The sequence below is a fragment of the Pelobates fuscus genome, chromosome 6, assembly GCF_036172605.1.
Source record: "Pelobates fuscus isolate aPelFus1 chromosome 6, aPelFus1.pri, whole genome shotgun sequence".
Classification (NCBI taxonomy): domain Eukaryota; kingdom Metazoa; phylum Chordata; class Amphibia; order Anura; family Pelobatidae; genus Pelobates; species Pelobates fuscus.
The window spans coordinates 283,367,607-283,385,724 of record NC_086322.1 but is presented as its reverse complement, the minus strand read 5'-3'; the positions used below and the strand labels follow the sequence as shown (position 1 = coordinate 283,385,724).

The following is an 18,118-nucleotide window of genomic DNA, read 5'->3' as shown; positions in this document are numbered from 1 at the left end:
AGAGGCAGAAGTAGGAAAAAGAACGAGGGTTTAAATGATCACACGCGATAGTTTTACAATCTGTAGCTATTTATTGCCCTCTGCTGATGGAAAAGATTATTATCCAAAATTTCAATAAACACCGACCTTTATTTACTAAAAAGTGGATTGTGGTGAACTGAAGGAAATGTACTTTCTAAATGTATTTTCTTAGGTGACTCTAAGCACCATAACAACGTATGGTCGGTATTTTGTTAGTGGCTTAAGACAACAAGAGAGGCAAAGCAGCGAGGAACAACTGAACACAAAGATATGGGAGGCAGCTCACCTGAAGGTAGAGGATTCCGTCTAAACCCTTAAAATAACTCGAAAAGTTAAACAAAAATACTGGTTTCGCCAATAAATATAACACACTAGAAAATAATACAGATAACTATGCTAAAAAAAACCTGTAATAATGCACCAAAAGTAAAAAAAAGTCCACAATAAAATACAGAAATAAAAATATGAGGTGATAAGACACAGTCTTAAAAGTAGCAATCGATCTTCAAACCTTCGTATGATGCTTGTTGGACAACTTTACTTAGTACCAGCATATAAAAGAAAGCAAATACAAATCATCGTGGTATGAGGATACATTTATAAATTATATTGTCTCATGACAACATAGAATATTGCACAAGACTTACGGCAATTATGAACATGTGCTCTCGTGACTGGATTTTACTTAATTTAGAATTTCTGTAAACGGCTATCAACCAGTCCAAGGAGTAAGTGGACCGACTTGAGGGAGAACTTGGTCAGCTACTTCAAAGAGATGCCCTTATACAAATAAAATGTAAAATAGACGAGAAATAAAATGTAAAATTGACGAGAATGTGAATAGTCTGAGAAAAAGAACTGAGGAAAGAAAGAGGAACAAATTCCTAAGAGACCGCCTAGACCAGGGATAGGCAACCTTCGGCACTATGAGCATTATGGGAGATGTATGCCACAACATCTGGAGTGCCGAAGGTTGCCTACCCCTGGCCTAGACTATGACAATGTATTGCCTCTAATCTGCATTGTGTGCTTTTAATTAATTAATTCACTTCTTAATTTTTTAAGAAACAAGTTTTTATTTTTTTATTTTTTTTATTCTTTATTTTGGTGTGCAATAAAGAAGCAACATACAGGCTGGTAGCGCCACAACAGCATCTACAAGCTTAATGTGGTCAAACATTTGTATACAGTGTCATGGCATGAGAGACAATTGCACTTTTTTAAGTTAAAGAAACAGGCTTCATTATAGATAATAGTATAATACTTGAGTAATAAACATAGTGATGCAAGCTCAGGTAATTGACATAAAGTGAAATAAAAAGGATGAGTGATGTTTAACAGTTAGTTGCGCAGATCAAACAGTATCTCGACGACATAGTGCGTTCTATATCTGCCTTAAGCAGCTAGTCGAGAAGAAACAAGTTTTTTATATTTTAGTTATCTCTTTATAAACATTTTTTTAATATCTCTTCCAGGGTTTCACATGTTAAGGGTGTTGGTGGTTCTTTTTCTTTCACCCAATGTTTAAGCTCTCCTGGTCCACAGATAATTGATCTCACTCGGCATGTGATTCTTTTAACTTAAATTCTATTTTATATTAAATAAAATAACAATATTGTCTTTTCCTTTGTCTTTTCCTTTGATAAAAGTCTTTATCTTATTATTGATACATTCAGTATATCCATTGATGCACTTTGCTTTGATCTTGCCCTTTTTATAGGAATGATTGCCCTTTATATTTACATGTCCAATTGAAATGTATTACTTGATTTAATTTTGAGGAATTCATGTTTTTACACCAATTTTTTCTTCACTTTAATGGAACACTATAGAGTCAAGAACACAAACATGTATTCCTGACCCTATAATGTTAAAACCACCATCTAGCCTCCTCCCCCTTCCCCCCCCCTCGCCTCTCTAAATAAATCTTATTTGCATTCAAGTCTGCAGCTGCTGCCTCTGCCCCTGATCTGCCTGCTGGTTGACATCATCAGAAGTGATTCTGCGAGCAAATCACAGTGCTTTCCCATATGATTGGCTGATACTGTCAAGGAGGCAGATCAGGGGCAGAGCCAGCACAAGTCAAACACAGACCTGGCCAATCAGCATCTCCTCATAGAGATGCATCGAATCAATGCATCTCTATGAGGAAAGTTCAGTGTCTCCATGCAGAGGGTGGAGACACTGAATGGCAGTCACACTGTGCAGCACTGCCCCAGGAAGCACCTCTAGCAGCCATCTGAGGAGTGACCAGTGGAGTTATCACTAGGCTGTAATGTAAACACTGCATTTTCTCTGAAAAGACAGTGTTTACAGCAAAAAGCCTCAAGGGAATGATTCTACTCATCAGAACAAATACAGTATCGGGTGGCGACTCAGCCTTTGGTTGGCAAGTGCATAGATGCCTGGTTGGCAGTAATGAAGGCTCCATCTTTTGACCATATTTGGAGTTCATGTGTTTAATTCTGGTTTCCAATGGGTAGCTGGAGGGATATCTGAAGATATGGAGCAAATAGAATATTTAGCCCTATTTTCTTTTTTAATATTTGTCTGTATTTTTACTATTTGTTTCTTAATTGATTGATTGGATATATGTTTTTTACTAATTGTGTTAATAGTCAAAGTTTACACCCTTTAAATATGGCATTAGTTCAATGTGGTGAAAGCTTGACGAAGGCCTCCGTGTAGGTCGAAACGTTGCACACTCATTTTTCAATAAATTTGCCTTTTTGAAGAAACCTTGAGTGCCTGGACCTACTTTCTACTAATATATTCTAAGTTTATAAACCTTTATTACATACTCCTCAAAACTTTTCTCGCTTTATTTTGGTTTGTATATTTGTTTTGTTGGTTTAAAAAAAACAACTGTTAGTAGATGCACGTACCTTTAACTTTTATTTATTTTTAGAACACATCTCTTTTTATTGAGGGCGGATATGTTTTTAAATGTGATTTAGGGCTTAATGATTACTCCAACCATCATAACCACTACAGCCCGCTGATGTAAAGATTACCCTAGTACCATTCCCCGATAATGGGGCTAACCGATTTACAATGGTTTAGCTTCTTAACCGGTGCTGCCCAGAACTCGATGTCCTCGGTAGGCAGGTTTACGACATCTGGCTTCTTTAAAGCTGCAGAAGCTGGATGTTGATTCTGCCACTCATTCATTGGCTGAGAGCATCAGCTGACCACTGTCAGCCAGCAAATGAGTGTCTCTGCATCGAAATTTGCACAGAACTGACATAAACTTCTGACGACCTATGATGCTGCAGGAGGTGGAGTTACACCTCTGGCAGGAAATGGGTGAAACTCGTATGTGTAGTGTTTCAGACTCCAGGCACCATGACCACTTCACATCTCGGAAGTGGTCATGTTACTTGGAGTAACCCTTTAAGTATAACTACATAAATATAAAGGGTTTCTTTTTCCTATAGGGTGTAGGTCGAGTTTGCAGTCAACTGCTCTTTACATCTAGCTCATTAAGGTTTTAATTTTGATAACATAGTGACAGCTCATAATTTATTGCATGAAAATGAGGTTGTAAGCAGTGCTACTAGTGCTTATACGGTGCAGACTCTACTCCAGTGTTAATTTTGTAGACTAACAATTTTGGCCAGATTTTAGTCCACTAAAACTAAAACAATCAGATGACTAAAATACGACTAAAACTAAAATGCCTTTTTAGCCAAAAGACTATGACTAAAACTAAATGGAAATAAAACAAAATTAACACTGCACAGAGGGGCTGTGGAAGGGGCAAAAGAGACAGTCCAGGGCTTGGGAGAGAGACACCTAGAGGGGCTGGGAGGACACAAAGAGACACAGATGGGCTGGAGAAGGGGCAAAAGAGACAGATAGAGGCTTTAATTAAACCCATTAGATTTAAGTCGACTGACACTAGCCTAAAATTTAACCCCTTAAGGACCAAACTTCTGGAATAAAAGGGAATCATGTCATGTGTCCTTAAGGGGTTAAACAATTCAGTTGACTAAATTACGACTAAAACAAACATGGCTTTATAGTCAAAAGACTATGACTGAATTAAATTTTAATTTGCAGACCAAAATTAACACTGCTCTACTCCCTAAAATTAGTAGCTGTTTGTTGGTAAATCTTAACAAGACTTGAAAAAGCCCTTTGTCCGTAATAACGGTTTATAACCTAAATTATATACTCATGAAAACACCACATAACACAACAATAGAGGAAGTGGAGATCATGTTGGGAATTGGTAGTCTGCCAACTCTCTCCCCAATCTATCGCTATCTGATGTCCCCAATGAGACAGATCTCCTTGACCTGCTCATTTGCAAAATGGCGGTGTAGATTAAAGGAGACATGGCAAAAGTACATATTATCATAATCCCTGTCTGCAAAAATAGTGCAAGGAAGCAGTTGCACAGAAAGTGCACAGATCTCTGGGTGAATCTTTAAGAACAGTATAGTTTGAGCCCCCACACTTCCCATAAGGCTCAAATGGAAGGTAAGTGGATGGAAAAGGCTTTGGGTCCAGTGGTTCTCCCATTATTTAAGAGTTAGACACATTATGTGAAATGTTTGAATTAATACAAAACGGGCAACATTACCTTGAATGGTGAATATGATAAGTACATTTTTTTTTGTTAATTTATCTTTTTAGAGAAACACTAAAGGTACTATAACAATGTCAACTGATTTAAGTGGTTATGGTGCCTGGAGTCCATTGGCTTTGGGTCCCGCGTCACTGTTAAAAAGTTTACTAACTGTTTAGCAAAGTTGATTGTCCTCTGCAGCCGGGCCAACAATGACGACATGGCGAAGGTGGAGTTAATGACAGTGTTTCTCTGACACTCCCTGGTTATGTCCCAAGTCAGAGTTTAACTCCACCGTTGCCATAATTGAAGATTATATTAGCTTTAGTGTACTAATAATCTTAATTTTAGTAATGACAGGAGGCGAATATTTGCATATCTTTCTTTACTGAAAACTCCAGCAGCATAGAAACAGTAACAACCAATCAGAGAAAAGATATGCTGCCCATAAAAGGGCCTGTCTATGACATCATTTCCTCTTTCTTTGAGGCGAAAAAAGGTAACAGTCAATACATAAAATATCAATACAGATTAACGATTCAACAATATAAAACGATAAAGAACTTAGGTAAATCCATGATATGACTCAGTGGAAAACGATTCTTCGTCCCATGAAATGAATATTCACGCTGAAAGAAAAAGAAAAAGGTGAAAGGTTTCTGGCGTGGAAAACGTGTCCGCATATCATAACCATTGTATAACTGAACAATAATATATATTAAGAGTAGAAATTTAAACCTAGGGCATCAAAGTATTATACTTAAACTAGGTTATCAAAACGAAGCGTGAGTAACATGACCACAACATCAAATGAAAAAGTGATGATATGAATAATCCATACATAACCAGAACAATGCGAAAAAACATATGCTAACATATACAGTAGTAACCTGCATGCTTACCTGAGCACTAGGACTTAATACCTGAAGAAAAACAAAATATCTGGGGGGGAAGAAAAAACCCTAGGGCGGGAAATATTCGCCTCCTGTCATTACTAAAATTAAGATTATTAGTACACTAAAGCTAATATAATCTTCAATTTTACCACATGACAGGAGGCTTCATATTTGCATTTTTAAAGCTTAGGCCTAACCAGTGTGAAGGAAGCATGTGAAACCTGGCGAAAATAGAATGTCCGAAAAGTACTTTCCCTAGACCAGTCTGCGCAACGCATAATGTCGGTTAGGGAGGCGCCTGCCAAGAACGCTTGGGATGCCGCCGCCCCCCTAACTGAGTGTGCCCCAAAGCTAGAATCGATTCCCACCAGTTGTAATAACCAGCGAACCCATCTGGCCAGGGTGGTCGTAGACACTGGTCCGTGAGGCTTCACGTAGGAAATCAACAGTTGACCCGTCGGAACCTGCCGTAGAGAGGCTGTGCATTCTACGTATCTCTTGAGTGTCTTGACAACACACAGTTTGGGGTCCAATTCAAAGTATGGATAGGATACAGAGGGCGTATCCGATTTAGTCCGTCTCGCAATGGAAAAGGTGACTCCCTCTGGAGTGAGAGAGAAACCGTCCACGTCAAAGGCCCTAATGTCAGACACCGGTCGAAAGGAGACCAGACACAACAAAAGGGCCAATTTTGCTGAGAGTTGTTTCAGAGATAGAAACGGGTTGTCCGGCCAACCTCTCAGAAAGTCCAGTACTTTACTTACCTGCCAAAGGTTGGAATATTTGGGCGCTGGGGGTCTCGTCATTCTAGCGCCTCGCAGTAGGCGACACACCAGCGGGTCCTGACCCACCGGTCTGCCTTGTACTGGGATGTGAGCCGCTGAAATGGCCGATCTGATCACGTTAAGGGATCTGAATGATCTACCAGTCGAGAAGAGATGGGCAAGATAGTTAAGTATCAGCGGGATAGGGGCAGTAAAGGGATCGGAATCCCTCTCCACGCACCAATCACTCCAGGCTGACCAAGCGGAAATGTAACATCTCCTGGTGCCCGGGGCCCACGAATCCCAAAGGAGGTCCTTAGTAGACTGCGATAGGCCGTGGACTGACCAGGATCCCCTGAAATCGTCCAAGCCACCAGTTCCAACTGGTCTTCCAGGACGAGGGGATGAGGTTCCCCTCGAGGTCCCGACAGCAGGAGTGGGAAGGTCGGGAGTCGCACGGGAGTGTCGTGGGACATCTCCAGGAGGTCCGGAAACCACGGCTGACTCTGCCAGAGGGGCGTTATGAGTAGAGCCGAAGTCCTGTGGGTGCGTAAGTACCGTAGCACTCGTGGGATCATCGAAAATGGAGGGAAAGCGTAGGCTCCGTGTGAGGGCCAGTCCTGCAGGAAAGCGTCCGCCGCTTCGCTCATCGGATCCGGAAGCCAGCTGTAGTATCTCTGCAGTTGGTGGTTGGTCCTCGATGCGAACAGATCTATTGATAGCGGACCCATCCGTTGTCGCAGTGACTGAAATATCTCTCTGTTGAGCGTCCAGTCGCTGGTGTCTCTCCAGTGCCGGGAGAACCAGTCCGCCGTCAGGTTGGCGACCCCTGGGAGGTATTCCGCCTGTAACGTGATGTTCCTCTGCATGCAGAAGCTGTAGATGTCCTTCGTAGCTTCGGTCAGGTCTTTGGACCTCGCTCCGCCCAGGCGGTTGCTGTATTGCACCGCCGAAATGTTGTCCATGCGGAGCAGGATACAGCAGTTCGATTTGTCCTTGGCCAGGCTGCGTAAGGCGAAGGAGCCCGCGATCAACTCCAGGCAGTTGATATGCAGACCGGTCTCCTCCCCTTGCCAAGGGCCCCCTGTGGAGGCCTCTGAGCAGTTGGCGCCCCATCCCCATAGACTGGCGTCCGATTCCACAACGAAGTCCGGGGAGGGGCCGAAGATCGCCTTGCCGTTCCAGGCTTGTATGTGTAGCAACCACCATCTCAGTTCTGATCTCACCTCCCGAGTGAGTGGGATCCAGTGGTCGTAGGAATGTCCGGTGCGTAAGTATCCCGCTTTCAGCCGTTGCATGGCCCTGTAGTGTAGTGGGCCCGGGAATATCGCTTGAATGGATGAGGACAGGAGTCCTACAATCCGGGCGAGCATCCTGAGCGGCATTGAGTCCATCTTCAAGACTCGCCTGATTTCCTTCCTTATTGAGGCAATCTTTTTCGAGGGAAGGCGTAAGACGCATTCTCTCGAATCGATGTCGAACCCCAGGAACTGCACTGACTGGGATGGAGTGAGAGACGATTTTTGCGTGTTCACCACGAATCCCAGGGACTCTAGTAAGTGAACTACAAAGTTCGTCTGCGATCGTAGCCTGGACGCTGATTCGCAGAAAATCAGCAAATCGTCCAAGTATACGAGACAGCGTATGCCCCTTGTACGGATGTGAGCCATCACCGGTCTCAATAGCTTCGTGAAACACCACGGAGCCGAGCTGAGGCCGAATGGCAGACAGGTAAATTGGCATACCCGTCCTCTCCATCTGAAGCGGAGAAACTGGCGGTAGTCTCTGTCCACGGGAACCGTGAGATACGCGTCTTTGAGGTCCAGGCGCGTAAACCAGTCGTTCTTGACGAGCAGGTCTTGTAGAAGGTGGATGCCTTCCATCTTGAAGTGTCTGTAGGCCACAAAGGCGTTTAGTTGTCGGAGGTTGATAACCGGCCGATACTCGCCTGTTTTCTTCTTCACCAAGAAGATATTGCTTATAAAGCCTCCCCCGTCTGGCGCGTACTGAACCGCGCCCTTCTCGAAGAGCGAGTGGATCTCCTCGTCCACCAGTCGGTTTTGTTCTGCCGACATGTGTATCGGGGGGGGGAGAGCGGTTTGGACAGGTTGTGCGGTGAAGTCTATTACGAAACCGCGTACCGTCTGGAGGACCCAGGCGTCTCTGGTGATCCGTGTCCAGTTCTGGAAAAAAGAAGACAGGTTGCCTGCAATAAACTTTGGGGCAAATGTACGTATGGAGGGACTCACCATTATTGAAGCGGCCGCGTCCGCGGCTCCTGAAACCTCTGGACCTTCCTGCGCCTCGAAATGTAGAGGATTTTTGTGAGGCGGACGGGAAGAAGGTTGGCGTCTGTGGGAACGCCCTGGAACCTGAGGTCCAAAATCGGCTGCCGGCACGGTTCCGCTGTCGGCCAGCCCTTCCAAAAACACCTCTAGCTGGAGGAGCGTGGAACACTTGTCTGAGTGAGGTCTGGGCCTTGTTCAAAGTTGTGAATAAGTTCACATGTCGTTTCAGTTCAGAAATGAAGGCATCGCCAAATAAAAGACCTTTGGCCTTAGGCCCGAACTCCTTGGCTCCCAGTTCCAGGAGCTTGCTGTCGATTCTGATCAGAGCCGATCTGCGTCTCTCGACACAAAGCGCTGCGTTGGCGTTGCCCAGCAGACAGATTGCGCGTTGGGCCCATTCGCGCATGATATGGGGGTCCAGTAGCGATCCTTGATTGAGGGCCATGTCAGCATGATACAACATCTTGGCTATGGGACCCAGTAGGTCCAGCACTTTGTCCTGTGCTGCCTTGATGCCCTTTTCAACCCCTTTGCGCGGGTCTCTGCCCGAGCGTGACATAAAGGCTACCATCGTATCATCGAATTCTGGTGTTAGTGCCACCTTGTCGGGGATCAGGGGTCTGGGGCATTCGGCCCGGAGGCGCGTCCGCACCTCCTTCTCCAATGGCTTGCGCAGCCAGTAATGAATAAATTTTGCCAGATGTTCTGGCAGTGTCCACTCTGAGGAGCGAGGGTGTCGGATGGTGCGTGGGTCAAACAGCGGCAAGCCCTGCTCGTCCATAAGGACGCCATCCCCGGACGGACCGGCGGTGTGGCTGTCATCGGCCTCTCCGTCCAAAAAGGTCTCTTTGACATAAGTCGAAGAAGTGGGTGGCAGGTCCTGCCAGTCCTCGTTGTCCGAGGGTGAACCCTCCCGTTGCCATTCATCCACCACATTTAGGTCACGTGGGTCGTAGGCGTCGTCCTCGTCCGAGGACAGGGGTGCGCGGGGTGCGGGTTGTTGGTCCGCGCCCTTGACCCGTTTGGCGGGCACCTTGCTCTTCGCCTTGGCGGAGGGGGGGCTCAAAGGTTTCTTGAGTCGCCTGGTCTTGGACGTCTCAGAGCCCGACGCTTCCATGCGTCCCGAAGGGCTAGTATCACCATGGCTGTGGGGGAGGGCTCGCAAGAGGGCCTTTTCCACGGAAGCCGCCACGGCGGCATTGATCATGGCTTGAAAATCTGAGCTTTGCGTGTCTTCCATGACCAAAAAGTAGCGTCAAACCTGTGGGGCGAGAACAAGGTTCAGTGGGGAGAACCGTGGAGGTTTTTTGTATGCAAACGTAGACAATATAGTCGTGTATAGAAGGCTTTTATGCACGTATTTTTTATCCAAAGGGCTAAGTCAGACTTAGGTACGCCCTAGTGCATATTCTCGGGGTTCACCCCGGGTGGCGTGCCGTGGTAACCAGAGGACACCCACATTAACCAAAAAAAGGGGGGGCCGTAGCGCCCTGCATGCGTGACTGGGGGGTCACCCCAGGTGGTGTGCCATGAAAAATACCCAGAGGACACCCACATAAATTTCACCCTTGGGTGCAGTAATTTAACAGGACCCTGTGAGGGGTACCCAATGATATACCCTGGAGGGTTGGTAGTGTCAGTAAATTCCCCTGAGGGGTGATAACATATATATGTGTATATGTATGTATGTCCCTTTAATAGTAGTCACATTGAGGGGACGGTAGCCTTATGAGCCTTCAGATTATTGCATGCAAACCCTTGCCTTACAGTGAGGCAGATGTACACATAGTAAACCAATGTTGTGGAGAAAATCTTGCACCCTCAGTGAGACAGAGTGCATGACACATAAAGCACAAAAAAGGAACTATCCCTGCATGTGGTGCAGGAGCTGGGAGTGAAAGGAGACCGGGGAGACACACTGATGGTGGTCCCCGGTGTCGATACGGCGGTCGGTGAGTACCGAACCGCAGAGAGAGGCCGCCGCGGATCTCGCGATAACCGCGAGATCCAAGATGGCCGCCGGCCGCGTGGGGAAGGGGTTCCCGCTCGCGGCCGCGATCTGCAAGGAAAAAACGCGGCGGAAAACTCGAATAAGCCCTGGCTACCCTCCACCCGTCACCCCACAATAGCCCTGCGCTAGATAGAGGCAGGTCCGCGCGGCGAGCGTGGCACAGGCAGCCGCGCCGCCCGCGGATCGCCGGAAAAATAAAAGTGAGAAAAAAACGGTCACAGAGCAGAGTGGGGGAAGCAGGTACAGGCAGTCAGGGCAAGGATAAACACATGTTATATAAAATATATAGTACACAATTAAAAAACAGGTATACAGCAAATATCTTTGCACAAGGCAAAATACTCTGACCTGTTAATGGCTGGAGCAGCAAAGAAAGAGGAAATGATGTCATAGACAGGCCCTTTTATGGGCAGCATATCTTTTCTCTGATTGGTTGTTACTGTTTCTATGCTGCTGGAGTTTTCAGTAAAGAAAGATATGCAAATATGAAGCCTCCTGTCATGTGGTAAAATTTCATTGGGTGGTAGGTAGCATGTTGTCTAGTACCGAGTATATCTGCTAAACATTGAATAAACCGTTTAACAGTTACGCAGGACCCAGCACACATGGATTCCAGGCAACATAACTACTTTAACCATTTGAAGTAGTTATGATGCCTACAGTGTTCTTTTAAGATAGAGACTATATTTGTAATGCTTATATATTAAATGCAACACATTATGGAGATAAAGGAAAACATTTAGATGGTATTTTTTTTTAATAATACGGTTTCATCATGTTATCATCCACCAAAAGAGGCTCTCCTGAAATCAGTTCAGAAATGGAATGATTCTGAAATTGTAGCTACAAACCTTTAAGCAGTTGGCTAATATGAATATGATGGTGAAACAAAGGATGCTATAGCCAATGACCTTCATTGCAAAAATAGATTCCACATCCGTTAGTTTGCGATTTCGATTTAAATCTGTTTCCACAACCAGGCGGAACCTGGCCTTTCGCCGCCCTTGGAGCCAGCAGGTGTATGTTGCCTCGTCATTTCTTTGTACATAGTGAATATTTAGATGGTTTCCAAAGTCAATGAAGATTCTCATAGAGGCATTATTTCCAAGAAGGTACTTTGCAAGGTACATCCTATTCTTACCCTTGTCCCAAGCAACAGCAAAGTGCGGTTTGGCTCCAGGACATGCAAGGGCAAGACTGCTTCCCAAAGCATGTAAATGCACCTGAAGGGGCACCTTGCCAAGCCGTAACAGGAATTTCGTTACTGTAGCAGTGAGGTGCCACATATGTTGAAGAGCACCCATAAAACCTTTTTTTCTAACGTAGCAAGGGGCATCACAGCTCCTAATTGCTAACTCTGGTTTCCGATCTGCTAAATACATCTTGAATCTTGAGTCTACTGCTCCAGAGCCACAGGCAGCCACATTTTCTTCTGTAATACGGTACCTTGGATAAAGGTACTTACTTTGGATATAGCACAGACCCACTCTCCTTTGCTCTCCTCTTACGTTACAGCGGTCACAAATGGTCCAATCCCAAAACAAGGTAAAAACTTTAAAATCTTTCATCACCAGATTACCTTGTGGGTGACCTTGCTGATCTTCAAATGCAACTAATATGCCAGTGACTTTCTGGATGTCCACATTATACCCATAAAAGTATTGACCTTCCCGAGAGCCACATATATAATAACCTGAGTCTTCAGGTTGAGACTGGAAGACAATTAGACTAAACATTCTTATACTGAACCTGAGGAGGAGATCAATTCCACTGTGAATGTTTTCACTATCAGTCACAATTGTTCCACCAAAGTCTGTTAGCACACGGGTCGATTTATCCCCAATTTCCTTCTGGTAGTACCACACCACGGAGTCTATTTGCTCTGGTTTACAATGACATGGAAGTTCAATGGTCATACCTTCAAGAAATGCAGCAATGTCGAAAATAATGAAAGCAGGACACGGAACTACCCTGAAAATGTCCTCTTTTTCTGCGATTTCAAAGCTCCCTGCTGGGAACATGTACAACAGGAAAGCATCAAAAAGAAGAAAGATGTTTGCATGTGCATTTAGGCGCATCTTCGGTTAAAACTCCCAAAGAGATAAGGAAGGTTGTGATAAAAGTAGAGGACAGTATCTTTTCAAAAATATCTTTCAAATAAAAAAGGTCTTTAAATAAGTTATAGAAAATGCGAAAGTTATTCTTTGTTTTTGGTTTTCTTTGCAAAATCCTGAATGTAAAATAACTCACAAGGATCTTAACTTGTTCAAACATTCGCGCCTCCTGTGTTATGGCAGATGTACTGTTTTATTGTGTTGCCATGGAGACTAATTACATCACAATCTGGAATTTCCACATCACATTCTAGAACTCCTACATCACTACCAATGGTAGCTGGTAGTTTAACCAATTCACCTGCGGCTCATCAATGCAACCAACTTAATTGGTAAAACAGGAATTGCTAGCGTGCAGAACCAGATAGTCACAAGGGCCTAGGGCAGGGGTAAGCAGCCTTTGGCATTCCAGATGTTGCGAACTACATCTTCCAAAAGTCACCTACCGATGGCATAGTGAAAAGTCGGTTACCTGCTGCTCCCACCACCTTCTTCCCAAGTTCTGACCCCAGTCTCTGCTAATACATACCTCTCAACATTTCAAATGCACAAACAGGAACACTTTTATTTTGGAGGTGTGAGTTGGGGGTATGGTCAGGGGTGGGTTGTTCTGATACATTTTAAGTAGCTTACTAATAACAATTCATGCAACAGAATTATAATTTAGAACACGAACAATGTATCTTAGTTACACAGACTGATTTCTAAACACATTTATTGTAGTTTAAAGACACATTACTGGGAGTATTATTGCTGTGGAGCTCTGTTATACACTCAGACACATTACTGGGAGTATTATTGCTGTGGAGCTCTGTTATACACTCAGACACATTACTGGGAGTATTATTGCTGCGGAGCTCTGTTATACACTCAGACACATTACTGGGAGTATTATTGCTGTGGGGCTCTGTTATACACTCAGACACATTACTGGGAGCATTATTTCTATGGAGCTCTGTTATACACTCAGACACATTACTGGGAGTATTATTGCTGTGGAGCTCTGTTATACACTCAGACACATTACTGGGAGTATTATTGCTGTGGAGCTCTGTTATACACTCAGACACATTACTGGGAGTATTATTGCTGTGGAGCTCTGTTATACACTCAGACACATTACTAGGAGTATTATTGCTGTGGAGCTCTGTTATACACACAGACACATTACTGGGAGTATTATTGCTGTGGAGCTCTGTTGACCACTCAGACACATTACTGGGAGTATTATTGCTGTGGAGCTCTGTTATACACTCAGACACATTACTGGGAGTATTATTGCTGTGGAGCTCTGTTATACACTGAGACACATTACTGGGAGTATTATTACTGTGGAGCTCTGTTATACACTCAGACACATTACTGGGAGTATTATTGCTGTGGGGCTCTGTTATACACTCAGACACATTACTGGGAGTATTATTACTGTGGAGCTCTGTTATACACTCAGACACAGTACCGGGAGTATTATTGCTGTGGAGCTCTGTTATACACTCAGACACATTACTGGGAGTATTATTACTGTGGGGCTCTGTTATACACTCAGACACATTACTGGGAGTATTATTGCTGTGGAGCTCTGTTATACACTCAGACACATTACTGGGAGTATTATTGCTGTGGAGCTCTGTTATACACTCAGACACATTACTGGGAGTATTATTGCTGCGGAGCTCTGTTATACACTCAGACACATTACTGGGAGTATTATTGCTGTGGGGCTCTGTTATACACTCAGACACATTACTGGGAGCATTATTTCTATGGAGCTCTGTTATACACTCAGACACATTACTGGGAGTATTATTGCTGTGGAGCTCTGTTATACACTCAGACACATTACTGGGAGTATTATTGCTGTGGAGCTCTGTTATACACTCAGACACATTACTGGGAGTATTATTGCTGTGGAGCTCTGTTATACACTCAGACACATTACTAGGAGTATTATTGCTGTGGAGCTCTGTTATACACACAGACACATTACTGGGAGTATTATTGCTGTGGAGCTCTGTTGACCACTCAGACACATTACTGGGAGTATTATTGCTGTGGAGCTCTGTTATACACTCAGACACATTACTGGGAGTATTATTGCTGTGGAGCTCTGTTATACACTGAGACACATTACTGGGAGTATTATTACTGTGGAGCTCTGTTATACACTCAGACACATTACTGGGAGTATTATTGCTGTGGGGCTCTGTTATACACTCAGACACATTACTGGGAGTATTATTACTGTGGAGCTCTGTTATACACTCAGACACAGTACCGGGAGTATTATTGCTGTGGAGCTCTGTTATACACTCAGACACATTACTGGGAGTATTATTACTGTGGGGCTCTGTTATACACTCAGACACATTACTGGGAGTATTATTGCTGTGGAGCTCTGTTATACACTCAGACACATTACTGGGAGTATTATTGCTGTGGAGCTCTGTTATACACTCAGACACATTACTGGGAATATTATTGCTGCGGAGCTCTGTTATACACTCAGACACATTACTGGGAGTATTATTGCTGTGGAGCTCTGTTATACACTCAGACACATTACTGGGAGTATTATTGCTGCGGAGCTCTGTTATACACTCAGACACATTATTGGGAGTATTATTGCTGTGGAGCTCTGTTATACACTCAGACACATTACTGGGAGTATTATTGCTGTGGAGCTCTGTTATACACTCAGACACATTACTGGGAGTATTATTGCTGTGGAGCTCTGTTATACACGCAGACACATTACTGGGAGTATTATTACTGTGGAGCTCTGTGATACACTCAGACACATTACTGGGAGTATTATTGCTGTGGAGCTCTGTTATACACGCAGACACATTACTGGGAGTATTATTGCTGCGGAGCTCTGTTATACACTCAGACACATTACTGGGAGTATTATTGCTGTGGGGCTCTGTTATACACTCAGACACATTACTGGGAGCATTATTTCTATGGAGCTCTGTTATACACTCAGACACATTACTGGGAGTATTATTGCTGCGGAGCTCTGTTATACACTCAGACACATTACTGGGAGTATTATTGCTGTGGGGCTCTGTTATACACTCAGACACATTACTGGGAGCATTATTTCTATGGAGCTCTGTTATACACTCAGACACATTACTGGGAGTATTATTGCTGTGGAGCTCTGTTATACACTCAGACACATTACTGGGAGTATTATTGCTGTGGAGCTCTGTTATACACTCAGACACATTACTGGGAGTATTATTGCTGTGGAGCTCTGTTATACACTCAGACACATTACTGGGAGTATTATTGCTGTGGAGCTCTGTTATACACTCAGACACATTACTAGGAGTATTATTGCTGTGGAGCTCTGTTATACACACAGACACATTACTGGGAGTATTATTGCTGTGGAGCTCTGTTGACCACTCAGACACATTACTGGGAGTATTATTGCTGTGGAGCTCTGTTATACACTCAGACACATTACTGGGAGTATTATTGCTGTGGAGCTCTGTTATACACTGAGACACATTACTGGGAGTATTATTACTGTGGAGCTCTGTTATACACTCAGACACATTACTGGGAGTATTATTGCTGTGGGGCTCTGTTATACACTCAGACACATTACTGGGAGTATTATTACTGTGGAGCTCTGTTATACACTCAGACACAGTACCGGGAGTATTATTGCTGTGGAGCTCTGTTATACACTCAGACACATTACTGGGAGTATTATTACTGTGGGGCTCTGTTATACACTCAGACACATTACTGGGAGTATTATTGCTGTGGAGCTCTGTTATACACTCAGACACAGTACCGGGAGTATTATTGCTGTGGAGCTCTGTTATACACTCAGACACATTACTGGGAGTATTATTACTGTGGGGCTCTGTTATACACTCAGACACATTACTGGGAGTATTATTGCTGTGGAGCTCTGTTATACACTCAGACACATTACTGGGAGTATTATTGCTGTGGAGCTCTGTTATACACTCAGACACATTACTGGGAGTATTATTGCTGCGGAGCTCTGTTATACACTCAGACACATTACTGGGAGTATTATTGCTGTGGGGCTCTGTTATACACTCAGACACATTACTGGGAGCATTATTTCTATGGAGCTCTGTTATACACTCAGACACATTACTGGGAGTATTATTGCTGTGGAGCTCTGTTATACACTCAGACACATTACTGGGAGTATTATTGCTGTGGAGCTCTGTTATACACTCAGACACATTACTGGGAGTATTATTGCTGTGGAGCTCTGTTATACACTCAGACACATTACTAGGAGTATTATTGCTGTGGAGCTCTGTTATACACACAGACACATTACTGGGAGTATTATTGCTGTGGAGCTCTGTTGACCACTCAGACACATTACTGGGAGTATTATTGCTGTGGAGCTCTGTTATACACTCAGACACATTACTGGGAGTATTATTGCTGTGGAGCTCTGTTATACACTGAGACACATTACTGGGAGTATTATTACTGTGGAGCTCTGTTATACACTCAGACACATTACTGGGAGTATTATTGCTGTGGGGCTCTGTTATACACTCAGACACATTACTGGGAGTATTATTACTGTGGAGCTCTGTTATACACTCAGACACAGTACCGGGAGTATTATTGCTGTGGAGCTCTGTTATACACTCAGACACATTACTGGGAGTATTATTACTGTGGGGCTCTGTTATACACTCAGACACATAACTGGGAGTATTATTGCTGTGGAGCTCTGTTATACACTCAGACACATTACTGGGAGTATTATTGCTGTGGAGCTCTGTTATACACTCAGACACATTACTGGGAATATTATTGCTGCGGAGCTCTGTTATACACTCAGACACATTACTGGGAGTATTATTGCTGTGGAGCTCTGTTATACACTCAGACACATTACTGGGAGTATTATTGCTGCGGAGCTCTGTTATACACTCAGACACATTATTGGGAGTATTATTGCTGTGGAGCTCTGTTATACACTCAGACACATTACTGGGAGTATTATTGCTGTGGAGCTCTGTTATACACTCAGACACATTACTGGGAGTATTATTGCTGTGGAGCTCTGTTATACACGCAGACACATTACTGGGAGTATTATTACTGTGGAGCTCTGTGATACACTCAGACACATTACTGGGAGTATTATTGCTGTGGAGCTCTGTTATACACGCAGACACATTACTGGGAGTATTATTGCTGCGGAGCTCTGTTATACACTCAGACACATTACTGGGAGTATTATTGCTGTGGGGCTCTGTTATACACTCAGACACATTACTGGGAGCATTATTTCTATGGAGCTCTGTTATACACTCAGACACATTACTGGGAGTATTATTGCTGCGGAGCTCTGTTATACACTCAGACACATTACTGGGAGTATTATTGCTGTGGGGCTCTGTTATACACTCAGACACATTACTGGGAGCA

General features: G+C 44.0%; 1 protein-coding gene across 1 annotated transcript; it reads right to left on the bottom strand.

Moving 5' to 3' along the window:
• Positions 1-11,362: 11,362 nt before the first annotated feature.
• On the bottom strand, positions 11,363-12,631 carry FAM187A (family with sequence similarity 187 member A). The gene has a single exon (XM_063425893.1). The coding sequence runs from the start codon at positions 12,629-12,631 to the stop codon at positions 11,363-11,365; it is 1,269 nt and encodes a 422-aa protein (XP_063281963.1).
• Between the last annotated feature and the right edge of the window lie 5,487 nt (positions 12,632-18,118).

Excerpts from the sequence above, each read along its gene's own strand:
- FAM187A (XM_063425893.1), bottom strand. The coding sequence starts at position 12,631 with ATGCGCCTAAATGCACATGCAAACATCTTTCTTCTTTTTGATGCTTTC.